General features: G+C 43.3%; 1 protein-coding gene across 3 annotated transcripts in view; it reads right to left on the bottom strand.

The window, feature by feature from the left end:
* Positions 1–17,669, bottom strand: part of BRD1 (bromodomain containing 1) — a 552,010-nt gene that overhangs the window by 529,800 nt on the left and 4,541 nt on the right. For all 3 annotated transcript variants that reach the window (XM_078679620.1, XM_078679637.1, XM_078679628.1), the window contains exon 2: positions 6,948–8,321. In XM_078679620.1, coding sequence (XP_078535746.1) covers positions 6,948–8,311 — 1,364 coding nt within the window. In that variant the 5' untranslated portion in view covers positions 8,312–8,321. The remainder of the gene's footprint in view (positions 1–6,947; positions 8,322–17,669) is intronic.

Raw genomic sequence — 17,669 nt, 5'->3', positions numbered from 1 at the left:
ATGTCATGGTGGATGTGGAGGTGGTGGTGGATGTGGTGGTGGATGTGGTGGTGGATGTGGTGGTGATGGTGGATGTGGTGGTGGATGCGGTGGATGTGTTGATGGTGGATGTGGTGGTGGTGGACGTGTTGGTGGTGGTGGCTGCGGAGGTGGTGGATGTGGTGGTGGTAGATTGTGGTGTTGGTGGTGGTAGATTGTGGTGTTGGTGGTGGACGTGGTGGTGGTGGACGTGGTGGTGGTGGACGTGTTGGTGGTGGACATGGTGGTGGTGGACGTGTTGGTGGTGGACATGGTGGTGGTGGACGTGGTGGTGGTGGACGTGGTGGTGGTGGACATGGTGGTGGTGGACGTGTTGGTGGTGGTGGATGTGGATGTGGTGGTGGTAGATTGTGGTGTTGGTGGTGGTAGATTGTGGTGTTGGTGGTGGACGTGGTGGTGGTGGACGTGGTGGTGGTGGACGTGGTGGTGGTGGACGTGGTGGACGTGTTGGTGGTGGACGTGGTGGTGGTGGACGAGGTGGTGGATGTGGTGGTGGTGGACGTGGTGGTGGACGTGGTGGTGGACGTGGTGGTGGATGTGGTGGTGGACGCGGTGGTGGTGGATTGTGGTGTTGGTGGTGGACTTGGTGGGCGACATGGTGGTGGACTTGGTGGGCGACATGGTGGTGGACTTGGTGGGCGACATGGTGGTGGACTTGGTGGGCGACATGGTGGTGGGCGACATGGTGGTGGGCGACATGGTGGTGGGCGACATGGTGGTGGGCGACATGGTGGTGGGCGACATGGTGGTGGACAAAGTGGTGGTGGACAAAGTGGTGGTCGATGTGGTGAATGTGGTGGTGGTGGACATGGTGGTGGTGGACATGGTGGTGGACATGGTGGTGGTGGTGGACATGGTGGTGGTGGTGGACATGGTGGTGGACGTGGTGGTGGTGGAGGTGGGTGTGGTGGTGGTGGATGTGGTGGATGTAGAGGACATGGTGGTGGTGGATGTGGTGGTGGACGGGGTGGTGATGGACGTGGACGTGGTGGTGGTAGATTGCAGGGACGGTGTTCAAAGCGGATCTTTGTTTATGCTGAGGTTGTAGAACGTAGCATGGCTGCACACTGAGATTGCTTTTGGGAAGATTGATTCGCCACACTACGTATTTGATATGAACAAAAGGATCCTGCAATAACATAACGACTGTTCAGGCTAAGATTAACTGGATAAGGATACAACAGTAGCACTTTAATAACCTCATATAGATACAGGAACTGAGATTTATAATCACACTACAAAAGCCTTGAGAAAGCCCGAAGGGGGCGAAACGCGTGTCGGCTGTGGACCATAGCGTTTGCAAAATAAAGGCTTGAATTTTCTACACCTTCTGGTTTTGTGGAATTGGCTTCTGATCAAGGATATGGACTATCTGTGAAACGCTATAATAGCGAAGGGATCAAAGTGACTATCTTGGAAGTGCACTGGTGTTCTATTTACTTGGCATATAACCACAACTCATCTGGCATAGCTACTTTACTGTAATAATGTATTACACTTGTGATGCCGCATTGCCAGCAGGCAGATTGAAAGGCAAGGTTAGCAAGCCAGGCCGTTGTTTAAATAATTAAAGGTGTAACTAGCATTCCAGCTTTGTTCTGGTCTCTTTTAAAAAAAAATAGTTATTGGTTCACAAGGTGACTTTTATGGCACTCTATTGCACTGCTGAAGTCATTACAAGAACTAAGAATTTTGCAGTTTACCACACGTGGACTTGCACCTTCTTTTCAAAGTGCCTTACATTAAATTGTTTAAAGTATAGTTTCCAGCTATTTATAACGTGCATATTGGCATTGGCTTTATTTTCACAGCATACATTTTATACTTATTTATATGCTGCAGTGGTGTCTCTTTATAAAGAAGAGCATGGCAATGAGGATTTAAAATAGGGTTTGGGTTGTGACTTTTCAGAAAGAGCACTGCTTTAGCCCAAGTTCCTCTTTGTAATGAGGGAATTCCTTGGCGATTTGCAATATCCTTATACTGTAGTCCATACTTCATCCCATATTTTTTTACATGTCTTACTAATAATATATAAGGCTGTGTTATCGTCCATGAATGCCATCTTAGGCCTCTAGTGATATTTACACACCACTTTCGTAGGCCTCATTGTTTACCTCGTCAGATTGTTTCTTACGTCATATCAATACCTTAATGGCATTAACAGACTGCAATGCACAGTTAGCCAGTATAAACCCTCTATGTATATATCCATTACGGATAATCAGAACATATACGAACTGTTGGACAACCAATGTGCTAGAGAATATTGTATTTAAGTTAAAGCAGTAGTTAGGGCATGGACAGGCTAGAATTCACTTGTCACTATAGCGCCTCTCTATACATCTTTGCAAACCAGGAGTTTCCTCCAGGTAGCATAGGTTGCATAGACTAGATAAGCAAGTTTATACGACCAAGGCGCATAATTTAGTGTGCCGACTACATTTCTGCTTCTGTTTTCTGTGTTTTTGTAGGTCTCTAGTTGCTTAACTTACTTACAAGTGGCAGTACGTCAGCAAATTGCTGTAAAAAATGAATTAGTAAGAACAATGCGACTCTGGAATCTTGGTCGTTATAAAAGGCCCTGCATTATCATGCACGCATATAAAACACTTCTCGTCTCAACAACGGTGCCTACAGAAACAGCATCGAAAGCAGAGCACAGCTACACCTCCCCTACAGATGAAAAACATATGCATATTAAGCCAATTGTTATTATCTTCTTGAAATGGTCTCACTCGTAATGAAGGGAGAAGCGCAAAGCACATTTTGGACACAAGGAATGCAGCTTTAGTTTTCTGTAAGTGACTGCAAACAGAGGGTGAAAAAAAAGCAGACGTTGTTTGCTCTGACCTCATGGGTAATGTGTCGCTTGTGCAGGAAGTGGTTGAATGTAAGGATACCTTAGCTTAATACACCGGCTCACTTGACCCGAATGATGGTTTATCTCAGAATTCCACCTCAGCTTCACTGCTGTCGCTAAACTTTCCCGACATAAACACGAAGTAGATTACAATTGAGAGAATTACCATTTGGTGACAGGGGAGGGAACTTTTCATTTGAGACTTCTGATGAGACTGCGTTTTTAAAATAATAATACTTTGCAGTACTATATACGCTGTGCCCAACAAATGGTGCAAGAGTTTTTTGATGACTTAAAAAGAAGGCGTATCAGCGTTCTGAAACAAAGCACGTATAGTCTCGGAACTTCCCAATATTAAGGCACATGAGGTCTGCACTCACGACTCTCTAAGGATTCGATGGAAAGTCCATTGGCAGAGTACCCTTTATGAACAAGCGAGAATGGAGTGAGAGGAAAAATAAATTGAGTGGAAAGAGGACAGAAAGCAAGGACTGGGCGAGAAGGGAGGGGGGAATGCCAGTAGGAAGGGATGGGGTGACAAATGATCAGCATTTGGCGGCTGCTTTGATGTTCTCAGAGGCCATGCGGCTCACGGAGAACATCAAAGCGGCAGAGAGGAGGGGCTGGGGAGGGAAAGGGCACAGTGAGGTGAGAGGATGGAGGGAGCCAGAGATTGGGAGGAAGGATGCCGAGGGAGGCGGGGCTGGCAGAGGAAGCCAGAGTGGGTGCACACGCATCTATGCATCTTCCAGGAGTGTGCCTGGAAGTATGTATTCATGCGTCCACCTTGTATGAATGGATGGATGAGGGCGAAGGTTGAATATGTGCTGTGAGTACCTTGAGGGGTGAGCATGCAGCTGGTGTACGCGTGCAGCTGTGTGCAGTTTGTAGGCGAGTGTGCGCCTTTGTACGCGTATGTGCTGAGATTCTGACGGTGCTGGGTATTGCTTGCAATTTCCGCATTTCTTACGCCGTCATCCAACAGTATATACATATTCGTAATGTTGTGTTTAAAGGATTTAGAAACGGGAATTAAAAGAGTCAAAAAAGCATAAAAAATGCTAAAGATAAGAACGATAATGCTCGACAAGTAACTAATCTCAGAGATCTGCTGCTTCTAGCTGGTCAGGCGAGGGAGGAGTTTATTTTCCGAAGACGACCGAAGGTCAGGGGTTGCGTATTCCGGAGATTACTGCCAATTATACACCTGCCTATTCCCCGAAGATTACGAAGAGCAGAGGGTTGCACATATTATATGAAATACCAAATATTACTTAAAACCCACTGACTTTCTCTTCTATGCGGTGGCTCGTGCCGCTCCCTATAACAGAGGGATGCAGATTGTTTTAAGAGAAGCACACAGAGCGGTGTGGGTGGGCATGAAGCTGTTCCCTGTAGCATTATAGGATACAGTGGCTACAAAGATGCAGGACTGTCACATTTCCAGGAGTGGCCGAGTCCAGTGCTAACCCATAGAGAACAGCACAGAGGCAAGCGTAGACCTGCGGCAAAGGTGTGCAGCCCAGCCCGGAAAGATTGCCAGTAAATTGCGCTCAGCCTGGTGTAGACACGCAATGAGATACAAGCACCCAGTGCTACCAGCTCCTTTTGCAAAACCTACAACTCAAAGCAAAAGCTGCGCGGGCATGCCAAGTACTCACTGAACGGCGCAGAGGCTTCCGGAAGAACCTAGGCACATACAAAAGGTGGACGCTCCATTAAGCAATAACCCCGCAAAGCAGAAAAAATCCAACTAATATGCTGATTTACCAGCTGAGTGAGGTTTTGCAACGCTGCGTGCCTTCAGATGTGTTATATGAGTTTTAATAAAGATTACACCCTCTGCAATCCTTATCAAATTAAAGTTCATGGAAAACTATGCTTGTGGAATTGCGTGTGTGTAATCTATGATATGAGCAGGGCTGATCTTTACAAACAAGTGAAAGACACGGCGGGAAGGGGCAGGCAGGATGACTCAGGGGAGGGGGCGGAGCGGGGCAGAGCGGCATGTGGGTGTGAACAAGCCGGGCCTTTGAAGTGAAGCTAAGCTTCACTTCAAAGGTGTCGGAGGAATGCGGGCGGCTGTGCACGCGCTTTTAAGCTCAATGCACATGCGCATTGAGCTTAAAAGTCACGGGCACTGCAAGGAATCGCCACGATTCCTTGCAAGTTAGATAAAGTCTGGATGAGCCCCTATAGTCTCGCTTGCTCGATGCGCATGCGCATCGACAGGCGAGACCTAAAAAGTACAAGCGAGTTCCCCAAAGAAATGGGGTTTAGGATCAATGCCCCAGCTTCCTTTTATGACAAACATCTGGACAGATCTTGGCAAGTAACAGAGAAGAAACTAAGCACATGAGAGGAGAAGGGGCACAAAGAATAAGTACAGAGTATGGATATTATGCATACTAGAAAGAAAATGGTTGTATTATTTCACCACTTTGTCATTTTACAAAATATTAGCACAGGCTTGGCAAAGGTTTCACCTCATTAAACACATGAGTACAACAATTAGCAACAGAAACGGTGCCAATTGATCTTTGCAAAGGGGTTGCCACTGTGCTGCACCAAGTGACTCTTGTTTTAAAAATAACTTGTTCATAATTCGAACTAGAAACAAATTTTTTGGGCAAGTAGTAAATCCGTAATTATGCAGAGAATGTTTTGGCTGCAGACTCACAATTCCTGTGGACCGTTCTACAACGGATACTGGCTCAGGAGGCTGGAAATACTCCTAGCTGTCCACGCCGTCAGTTTTTGAACAACTAGTGATATTCTTCAATCGGGTTAGAAGAAGCTTTGTTTGGAAGGATGGCAAGGTTTTCGCAGTATTTGGTAACTGAGGTGAATACTCCACTGTATCTTGGTGATGTAAAGTCTGTTCAGATATGTATGGACTTACACTTACAAGTGATATTTGTGCCCCCTGATAATTTGATTAGTCCAAAGATCTAGTCAATCTGCATTTTTTAGTCCTAAATAAGTTAAATAGTCCACTTATTAGAATTTTCTCATGCCGCAATATTTTCTGAAAATGTTGCACTATCTCCCAGCAGTTTACATTGCATTGTAGAATAAATCTGACGTGCCTTCTTAATATGATTATTTAGTGTACTAATATTTTAATTTCTTGTGCATTTGATTTTGTAAGGTTTTGGTGTTAACTGTGTCTTACGATGCATCAGATGCACTTTATAAGGAATTTGTACGTTTGTGATTGTATGATTATGTTCATGAGTGCAGGCCTTTATGGGAAGTGTTGGGTAAAGTGTGAGGTTCGGAGACGTGCCCAAAATAGTGTGGAGAAGTGGTTGTTACACTTAAGCACAAGATGTTGCAGAAAAGTGTGAGAATAACGGAAAAGATTGGCATTTAAGAGAAAGCCGGGATTTTGGCCCTGCAGTATAAGTCTGTTGTTAAGGGAAAACGTCTAGTACTGCCAGCCCTTAAAAAGACATTTAAAGGTGACCCCTGTTCAGAATGCACGAATCACCTTTACAGTAAAATTAAGTCAATTGAATCAGTAGCCACTTGACAGACAACAATGGCAAATGCATACACCATTGTGCTCAAATAAACGGTTTTAACATTAAAATTAAAAAAATTGTTAACACAATCAGAGACACTTCAGGATACTCTAAAAGAAGATTAGACAAAGTTATAGGAAATGCAACAGACCTCGCTACACAGCATACCATTCAAACTATTGGAAATTAATAACCCCATTCCACTTATTTGCACATTTTTCTTTCACTCAACTTCATTTTTTAGTGAGATGAAACCAAAATCACATTACTTTTTAGGCAATTTAAAGACAATATATTCTTCAAACAAAAAAAAAGTCTAATCTAAACAGCATACTTCCGTGTAGCAAATAATTGCTATTAGAGGGCAAATATTGTGACAATGAGTAAAAATCAAAGAGTAATCACCAAAATAGCCCCGTTGTGTCTAAAAATGTAGCAACCTCACTAGAGTGACAAATTGTATTTGACAGTGAAGTGAAGAATGTAGTTTTCTTCGGATTTTGGTTAGCTCTGCTTACCTTTCTTGTGGAATTAAAGGAACAGATGTAGTCGGTAAAACGAGACATGGCTCTACCACAGCCTTTGTAGCCTTCTTTGTTTTTTTTCTCACCTTTGTTGGAGGTTGTTCAGTTTTGTCTGGCCCCCCTTCCCCACAAACACCATTCTTAATTACCACTTCATAAATATTGAGCGGCCTTCTATTAAAACCGGTTGGAGTATGTGCATCACAGTAAGATGTCTTTTTCACAGAAACTATAGGGCCATTTTCAGTTAACTCCTTGACGGGCTCCATTTTCATGTAGAGACCCACTTTTTGAGCACACGTCGCATGGAATGCAGTGTAACAGTTTGCCTTATGGCACTGAATAGAGGCACCAACATTTTTTTGCTTACAGAGGTAGCACGTTAATTTCCACCTTGCCGGGGGAATAAGTGTGACACCATCAATTGGTTCAATAAAAACTGTATTTGGGAAACCAACTTCAGGAATCCACAATGCACATACAACATGCCCCCAGCGGTCATCATCCGTCTTTTTAAAGGCACCTCCCTTGTTTGGGCACATCACACATTCGACAGGTTGGGAGCCTGACTGCAAACAGGGTCTACAAAGCCACTGCCCCTCGGGTATGTAGGGAACTCCATAACACTCCTGATGCACAGCAAGATTACACATATCACAAAATAGGATAACGTTGCTGTTTTGACATTCTCCATCCGTGCATATACAGCATACTGCATCCTCGTCAATTAGCAATTGATTTTCTCCTTGATTCTGGTTCTCGCAGTAGGACTCTTTCTCAAATCTGTCCATGAGGAATTCAAACATATTCTGGGACACAACAGCCAAATGATCTGCCCTCCGTTTATCATTTATGATTTCCAACCAGGCATAGTCTTCTTCATCCATATCGTACTCCACTTCCTGGTCAAGCTCTGCTGGAGATTTTTCCTGAAATTTGTAGTATGCAGGAGGCCTCCGAGGGGCAGTGGGAGCATTACACTCAACAATACGCACTTTAGGTTCTGGAAGCGAGCCCGTCGTAGAAGACCCATGTATACTTGGAAGAGCATCATTTTTTTTTTTCACTTTGCAATTTTTAAACCGTTTAACTTTTGAGCAAACGGAAAGAGGCCCCTCCGTGTTTTCTTTATTGCTGTTACATTCACTTATCTCTTGTGCAGTCAAATCATCTTCTGATACAATATCTAAAGGATCGTAAATGTTGATCCGGTGCACACGGCCTTCGATCTCAATTTCAACCATTCTCTGAGCCTGAGCATAAGTCAATGTTTCTCGAGCCGGCGAACGCCTAATACTGCAGGCGGATGCAGCATGTTTTACTGCAGTAAACCGATGGCACCGTCCTTTCCGCCTCATTTTTAAAAACCTTGGGGAGAAAAAACAAGCACCAGTCAAAATATGCTCAAACATGGATCTGTATTATGTTTTCACATAAACATACGCAAACGAAGTCTTGATTAGAAGCTTGACAGTGAAGAACATTTCAAGAAAACATTGTTTTGAATCACGGTATTCAAACAAAAGTGCGGCAACTTCTATTTTAAAGACAATATTGTAACCTCAGAGGGATATGTTCACCCCAGTCGTTAATCTGACATCAGGAACCAGGTTTTTACATAACAGGATATACTATACTCCAACTTGTAATCCTGAGAGAAAACGGGTCATCTTACTCATTAACATGTACTTTCTGATGACTCTTCAGCAATTATTCACCCTTTTGCAAAGGAGCATGGTTCCACAATAAGGAATGATTGACAAATGTGGACATTCGCTTGATTCCATTTTGTTAAGTAGGAATTAGCCCCTGGGACGATCAATATACATGCACTCAGTAACATCTAACTTTGTATATCAAACACCACAATGTAAAAGTACGCAAATGGTGCTCAAATATATCTTCAGGTCAAGGGTATAAGCTTAGTTCTATTGTGGACTATGGCGTCATGAGTACAATAGCATGGTCTAACAACGATAGTGTGTGCGTCTGTTCCGGAAGGGAATGTTTTCCGATCTGTTTGCAATATTAAAGAATGCGGGTGTGCATTCCGTGTGAACCCACTCTTCTCAGGTCCCCAATGAAAGGAACTGGAATAAAACAGAAAAACACTGATCTGATACAATGCACACTGTGCCACGTTTGCAAACCTGTGTGGCCTCTTCAGAGTATTCCTATACTCTGTGCCCTGTGGTATTTGTTTGAGGGTAATTTTTGATGCCATCCTCATTATCTATGTGGAATATTTGGCACAACGAGTCCAGTAGTTGTGAAGAAAGCATTAAGAAGTATGTTAGTACTTTGGGAGTATGTAAGGTCTTTGACCGTAATGAGAGAATAGCTGGAGGTAGCTGTGCCTCGTGCAGGATAGTTGAAAGAGAAACAGGGAACAAGAACCAATGAAAATTCATGCAATGTGCATGCCTGCGTAAAATGATGAGCCAGCTGGCTTATATCCGGCTAAGTAAAGAATTGTGGAAATGGGAAGGACCGGCATCTAGGTCTGGAAAGGAACGTCACTATGGTAGTGGAAGTGAGAATGACGTTCGTGTGGTGCAGGACATTATGCCGTTGTACGAAGGATAACAGAAGCTGGAGACTAATAAAGGTCAAAGGCTTTTTATACAGCGCTGGGATGCCCACGGGTAGCTACGTGCTAAATAAATGTTGTTTCATTCATTCATGTCATGCAAGTCTCCTATTTCCCCAAAGATGACTAGAAAAGGTGAGCTCTAACAAACAATCACGCAAAACATTTGATAAACAGTGGTTTTACCATGATGGTTAACACCATGAAGAAACACTAAGGGCCTGATTACGAGTTTGCTGCAAGCAGGACTGCCCTGCCTCCGCCCCGCCAAACATGTGTGAGAACTGACTGCTGTATAATTACTTTTTTTGCCATTGCTGGGCATTTCCTTTGCCGTTTCCACTGTGCTGCCTATAAAACAGGCACCGCAATGGGAACGGAAAAGGAAAATCCAGCAAGGCATGGACTGTGAAGTCAGTCCATGCCGTGCTAGAACGGGAGGTGCATGCACACAGGGGGGTGTGAGCACATGTTGTGCCCCCTGCATAGATCCCCATGGAGTGAGGGACAAGGGGCCCTGTAGGGCCCCCATCCATTCTTTCCTCACCACCACTGTTTTCCTGGAGGAAAGACTTCTAATAAATCAGTGACGGTGAGGAAAGTCGTAATATGAGTGGCGGGACTGCAGCAGGACTGTCAAGCACATTGATGCCGTAATATGAGTGGCGGTTCCCTGGCAGAATCAGCGGTCCCAGGGTAGTATGACTGGCAAGGTCGTAACGTGGCAGCCAGAAGACCACCACCACCGCTGCTGCCCACCACAAGTCTTGCGGTCCAAGGACTGCCAGACTCGTAATTAGCCCTCAAGTGTCTCTCACAAATGTGTTTATTTGCTGACAATGAAAGAAGCATGAGGTTAGCAGTCTGTCGGCAGAGAGTTGGTGGCAGAGGCATTATTTGAGTTCTAACTTGAGCTAGGGAGGCTCCATGTACTACGGAGAGTAGTGGCGAGTATTCACGTATATCTGCTATCAGTAAGATGGGGTTTAGGTACATATTTTCTATCCTAGCCTGAGAATATAGTTTGTGCATGCAAGCAGGGAAGGTTGCAAAGCAATGTTGTGCATGATCACTCATATTTCATGCAGCGCCAAGGGAACTTCCATGATGAAGGGACTCTGGAAATGGACATTTGGACTTTCCACTATGTGCAGCCTTGCACAGAGTATAAAAGCAACTTTGCTTCACTGTTGCAGCCCAGAGTGTCACACTGTTTTCAAAAATGTGCACCTGGGGATGTTGTTATGAATCTGATTCAAATACTGTCTTACAAAAGCGTAGTCCATCTAGAAGCAAAGACGGTTACGTCCTGAACATATGTTCATGCATTCTAAGTAGGTGTGTTGTTTTTTTTACAAGAATTGCTGGGCAGTGAAATTCGCCACTGTGCAAGTCTGTTTATCGGGGCAGCAGTACGCTCCAGGAGCACTTTGCATTTTGACTGAATATATGGATTCTGACGTTTTAAAGACATGCTAATTTTAGTTATGGTTTTAAGGAGGTTATCTGTGTTTTATGAATAATGTGTTTTTTATTAACTGATTTATTCTTGTAAGTCTTTGTGCATTTTAATGTCGGTTCTTTTTTCAGCCTGATAACGTTAATTATGATTCTGAAGTGGGCATTTAGTTTCAGCAGAATTCCATCTGGTTACATGTAGAGACAGCAGTATTAGAGAGAGTTAGGCATAACTTTTTAGTGGAAAAGGGGCTCGCTCAACTTTTCGAGGGGGAATATTCTACTATTCAGGCGCATGAAGGAAGGTTAAGCATGATGTTAAACGTTCTTAGGATTAGCTGAAGGAAGCTCAAGGAAGAAACACACAATTAGTAAGGATTCCACGAGTCCACTGAAGCACAGTGGTTACCTCACATTGAATAATGAACGTGATAATTATTCTATGTTTTGATAAAGAAAGATTTTCAGTCTCCATGCTACCAGACATGGTCGTCAAGTCGATCCTGGAAATGAGAGGTTCTTGCTATTGTGTGTCCTTTTACATATGGAGAAAAAAAGACTGTCCTTGTGTCTGAAAAATATGGCTCTCCCAAAGATGAAGGTGATACAGGAGGTAGTGACATCTATGAAAAGGGCACACCAACTCTACTAGTGGGTACATGGATACTAAGTAACAATAAGGTCTTTTACCTTTTTTTTGTATTGTGTCTTGTCTTTTGTGTCTTTGTCAAGCCAATGTGTTTTGTGTTTCGGTCTTTTGGGGGGCATTGGTGAGGAAGGCAGCTTATAGTACAAGTTCTGTACTCGGTTACACAGATTTTAAAGATACCACAACCCCCCCCCCCCACATTGGAATGGAAGTGTAGGAGGTTCCATCATGTGTAGGTTGGGTGCAAGCTTTTGATAGGGGGCAGTGGTGCCTGCATGGTTCATTGAGATGTGCTTTTAAACTTCTAAAGACTAACCTGAGGTTGTGCTAATCTATTTTGTATTGAGTACTTCGACGTAAACAGACCAAAAAGAGAAATGCTCATGCAGTAAATCCACCAGAAAAGCAACAGCCATACGTATGGCACAAACTTTTGGGAATGCTACGACCCCAATTCAAAAATGAGTTCAGAATACGAGCAATATATCGGTCTGCAAGATCTCCTTGTCAATCCAGGTATATTTTTTTAGTCAACTGGGCTTTTTGTTGGTCCACCTCCTGCTACTGAGAATCCAGTACATCTGAATTAACACAGAACACCACTGAAATAAGCATTAACAAAGCCAATAGGTCTCGCCTATATGAGATCTATTGCCTTTGTAAATTCTTTTTTAGACATGTTGCAGAGCATGTTGATGTGACCATGGCTTAATGCCAAGGCAAAAAAGTACTGTGATGCGTCTAGCGTGGACTATGCCATGTTGTATATTTTGTTTTAGCATTGTAGCAACACGGAGAAGGGATGGGTGGGAGGTCAAGAAGAAATAACACCTCGATCTCAGCGCAAACAGCAGATGGGCAGAAATTACGATTAATCAATATGTGCTTGGTCAATGCTCCACAGACAGGGATGGAAGTGACACTTAACCTGTGCTGACCAATTAGGAGGCACTAAAGAAGAGTGCCACGGAAGCCAACAAATGGTAAACAACGGACAGGCCCCAAGCTCTTTATTGTAAACAATATGTCTTGCAAGCGAGAGCACATGCGGCGCATGTGTAGTCACAGGCTCGAACTAATCACTAGAATAAAGGACACTGTCGATCAAAGAAGTTGTCATGAAAAAGTAAAACTTTATTTTGTGCCTGCACAAGTCTTACCACTTTGCCGTAGGAGCAGCAATGTGAAGAACAGAGCGCTATGAATCGTGGTTGTATCCTTGGTCACAAATAAGAGAAACTCATCCCCAATGGAAATGGAAATTTAATAAGATTTCTATTCATGGGTGTAACCTGGCAGTTTTCTCAATATTCTGTTTTTGTTTAGACCCTTAGTGCTCCAACAACATCACAAGTCTTTGCCGCTTGGAATGCAGAGTTCAACATTGCATTTTCTTATTTTATTAAAAATGTGTTATGCTTACCATTGTTAATACAACCATGTGGGCTGCGTTGATTTTCACAAAACACGCGCCAGATCCACAGCACATGGAATTTTTTTTTTTTTTAATCTGCACTGACTGATGATAATTTGTTTTCAAGCCTACCATCTGATAGTCTCCTTGAGGTGACCGTTGTGAGAAGACGCTATTATTGCAAAATTTAAAACACTTCATAAAAAATATTTAAAAAGAGTCACCGGCATTTGACGACTGTGTAAATACATTTTATTTTCAGGAGTTGATGGAGTCATCTTTCTTATCTTTCCTCATTTTATGGTTTAATTTCATCACAGGTCATGATAAGATGTACTTTGCGATTCCTTATAGGAAGAGATTTAGCTTTATGTACTGTAAATCCCACACAAACCTTCCACTTCTTTTTACAAGCAGCCTTGTAAGCCAGATGATAAATATGCTTATGCTGGTGTTATGGTTTAATAAGCAATGAATTTCACTTGATTGCAATATTTATGAAAGTATTTAAAATGGACTTCAGTGAAAGCCTTCCAATAGGCTGCAGTCGAGCCTTCGAGGGATGTTGGAGGGTATTTCTACATCGGTTCAAATAAATCCTGCTTGTTATTTAACAATAACTGTGAAATAGTTAAAGAAAGAATATAATTTATTTGGCAGGATGCCAATGTGCTTCACAAACTGTTTATGCATTTCAGTTTCCTTCAGTTCTCATTTCATCTCACCGAAAAGAAGGAGGTCATGATTAAGCCTTGCTTAAACTTGCAGTTTGGTAGATTCACAGATGTATTAGATGCAGGACTGGCCTTTAGCATGGGCAAACTGGACCCAGGGCGCCAATTTTCTGATGGATGCATGGAGTGGGTGCATTAAGGTTATGCCAACAGCAGTTACCTTCTCGTCTTGTTCCAGCCTTGCCCGTTTGTGTCTGTCTGATTTGCCAGTTTAAAGTGGTTTTAGTCCTTCATTATCATATGGCGTGCAATATTTCTAACACCTTACCCTCCCTTCACCCTCTGATCCCTGCTGGCACACATCAACAAAACCATCACCTGTGGAAGGCAGCTAAGCTATGGGTGATTTTGGTGAGCTGGGGGAGGTCCATGTTTGTGTTCAGGGGCCAGTCCCTGCTCATCCAAGTACTGACCAGTGAACACAAAAGGGACCCCCTGCTGCCTCAATTAATTCACTATCATCAGCAAGGGCACCAAATTTCTCTCCGCCCAAGGCGCTATCTTAGTACAGGCCGACTCTGACTAGATGATAAATGTGAGGCATGTTAATCATCTGTAGGTCTGGTGCCGGGCTGATGCATGTAAAATGGTGTTCACCTGTGTTCTTGTGCATACATTACCACAACAAAGAACCGCTATGACAGCAGAGATTCGGACTACAGAATCCCATTTGCAGAATTATTTGTGGACTACTAATAAGTTAAGGACAGATGCACACAAGAACAATAAAGTACAATGACGCAGCCATCAGTGACTGCGTCATAGTGGGGTTTTTTTAAAAGCCATGCAACAACACAGAGAAGGGGTGGGTTGAGGTTAAGAAGAAATATAATCTCACTAATCTCAGGAGCAGAGGAAGAGGTACTAATTAAATTGAATCAATCTGTGCTCAGTCCCTGCTCCACTGAAAGGAATGGAAATGACACTTCGCCTGCGCTGGCTAATTAAGAGGCACAAAAGAAAAGTGACACTGAAATCAACAAAAGGTAAGCAATGGGCATGCTTCAAGCCCTTTACTTTAAACAATAGTCTCACAAGCAAGAGTGTGTGCACTTTCCCAAGCACAACATAAAAGGAATGGACTACAAGGACAAACATAAGGATAAGATTTACAATAAGGGGTATTGCTATGTTTAGGATATGGGTATGGAGAGAAGGTGTAGGGTTAGGATTAGGTTTCGAGCTAGGCTAAGCCTTAAATGTAGGGTTAACAAAGCGATACAAAAAGGGGGATGATGGACGGAGCGTTTGAACAAATCAAACACTCACCCCCAGTCAACTGATCTGGGTTTAATCCATCACCATTCTTTAGTTCACTCAGCCACCCCAGTTCAGACATGGCTATATGCAAATCAGTCTGACCCTGTGCCTCATGGGAACAGTGCAGCCCGAACTGCCAAGCCATGTCTTCCCTGGACCGGAAACAAGCATCCTGGGACCGGTTTCGGATTCATAATCCTCATCAGCCAGGCTATCTTGAATCCAGTGGCCAAGTGAACAAGGGACTCACGTCTGAGCATACGCTGCCACACTAAGGGCGAACAAAGCGATACAAAAACCATGTGGGCTGCGTTGATTTTCACAAAACACGCGCCAGATCCACAGCACATGGAATTTTTTTTTTTTTTAATCTGCACTGACTGATGATAATTTGTTTTCAAGCCTACCATCTGATAGTCTCCTTGAGGTGACCGTTGTGAGAAGACGCTATTATTGCAAAATTTAAAACACTTCATAAAAAATATTTAAAAAGAGTCACCGGCATTTGACGACTGTGTAAATACATTTTATTTTCAGGAGTTGATGGAGTCATCTTTCTTATCTTTCCTCATTTTATGGTTTAATTTCATCACAGGTCATGATAAGATGTACTTTGCGATTCCTTATAGGAAGAGATTTAGCTTTATGTACTGTAAATCCCACACAAACCTTCCACTTCTTTTTACAAGCAGCCTTGTAAGCCAGATGATAAATATGCTTATGCTGGTGTTATGGTTTAATAAGCAATGAATTTCACTTGATTGCAATATTTATGAAAGTATTTAAAATGGACTTCAGTGAAAGCCTTCCAATAGGCTGCAGTCGAGCCTTCGAGGGATGTTGGAGGGTATTTCTACATCGGTTCAAATAAATCCTGCTTGTTATTTAACAATAACTGTGAAATAGTTAAAGAAAGAATATAATTTATTTGGCAGGATGCCAATGTGCTTCACAAACTGTTTATGCATTTCAGTTTCCTTCAGTTCTCATTTCATCTCACCGAAAAGAAGGAGGTCATGATTAAGCCTTGCTTAAACTTGCAGTTTGGTAGATTCACAGATGTATTAGATGCAGGACTGGCCTTTAGCATGGGCAAACTGGACCCAGGGCGCCAATTTTCTGATGGATGCATGGAGTGGGTGCATTAAGGTTATGCCAACAGCAGTTACCTTCTCGTCTTGTTCCAGCCTTGCCCGTTTGTGTCTGTCTGATTTGCCAGTTTAAAGTGGTTTTAGTCCTTCATTATCATATGGCGTGCAATATTTCTAACACCTTACCCTCCCTTCACCCTCTGATCCCTGCTGGCACACATCAACAAAACCATCACCTGTGGAAGGCAGCTAAGCTATGGGTGATTTTGGTGAGCTGGGGGAGGTCCATGTTTGTGTTCAGGGGCCAGTCCCTGCTCATCCAAGTACTGACCAGTGAACACAAAAGGGACCCCCTGCTGCCTCAATTAATTCACTATCATCAGCAAGGGCACCAAATTTCTCTCCGCCCAAGGCGCTATCTTAGTACAGGCCGACTCTGACTAGATGATAAATGTGAGGCATGTTAATCATCTGTAGGTCTGGTGCCGGGCTGATGCATGTAAAATGGTGTTCACCTGTGTTCTTGTGCATACATTACCACAACAAAGAACCGCTATGACAGCAGAGATTCGGACTACAGAATCCCATTTGCAGAATTATTTGTGGACTACTAATAAGTTAAGGACAGATGCACACAAGAACAATAAAGTACAATGACGCAGCCATCAGTGACTGCGTCATAGTGGGGTTTTTTTAAAAGCCATGCAACAACACAGAGAAGGGGTGGGTTGAGGTTAAGAAGAAATATAATCTCACTAATCTCAGGAGCAGAGGAAGAGGTACTAATTAAATTGAATCAATCTGTGCTCAGTCCCTGCTCCACTGAAAGGAATGGAAATGACACTTCGCCTGCGCTGGCTAATTAAGAGGCACAAAAGAAAAGTGACACTGAAATCAACAAAAGGTAAGCAATGGGCATGCTTCAAGCCCTTTACTTTAAACAATAGTCTCACAAGCAAGAGTGTGTGCACTTTCCCAAGCACAACATAAAAGGAATGGACTACAAGGACAAACATAAGGATAAGATTTACAATAAGGGGTATTGCTATGTTTAGGATATGGGTATGGAGAGAAGGTGTAGGGTTAGGATTAGGTTTCGAGCTAGGCTAAGCCTTAAATGTAGGGTTAACAAAGCGATACAAAAAGGGGGATGATGGACGGAGCGTTTGAACAAATCAAACACTCACCCCCAGTCAACTGATCTGGGTTTAATCCATCACCATTCTTTAGTTCACTCAGCCACCCCAGTTCAGACATGGCTATATGCAAATCAGTCTGACCCTGTGCCTCATGGGAACAGTGCAGCCCGAACTGCCAAGCCATGTCTTCCCTGGACCGGAAACAAGCATCCTGGGACCGGTTTCGGATTCATAATCCTCATCAGCCAGGCTATCTTGAATCCAGTGGCCAAGTGAACAAGGGACTCACGTCTGAGCATACGCTGCCACACTAAGGGCGAACAAAGCGATACAAAAAGGGGATGATGGACGGAGCGTTTGAACAAATCAAACACTCGCCCC

Source organism: Lissotriton helveticus, chromosome 1_1 (genome assembly GCF_964261635.1).
Source record: "Lissotriton helveticus chromosome 1_1, aLisHel1.1, whole genome shotgun sequence".
In the NCBI taxonomy this organism is placed as follows: Eukaryota; Metazoa; Chordata; class Amphibia; order Caudata; family Salamandridae; genus Lissotriton; species Lissotriton helveticus.
The sequence above is the reverse complement of the archived record's forward strand: the minus strand, read 5'-3'. Positions and strand labels throughout refer to the sequence as shown.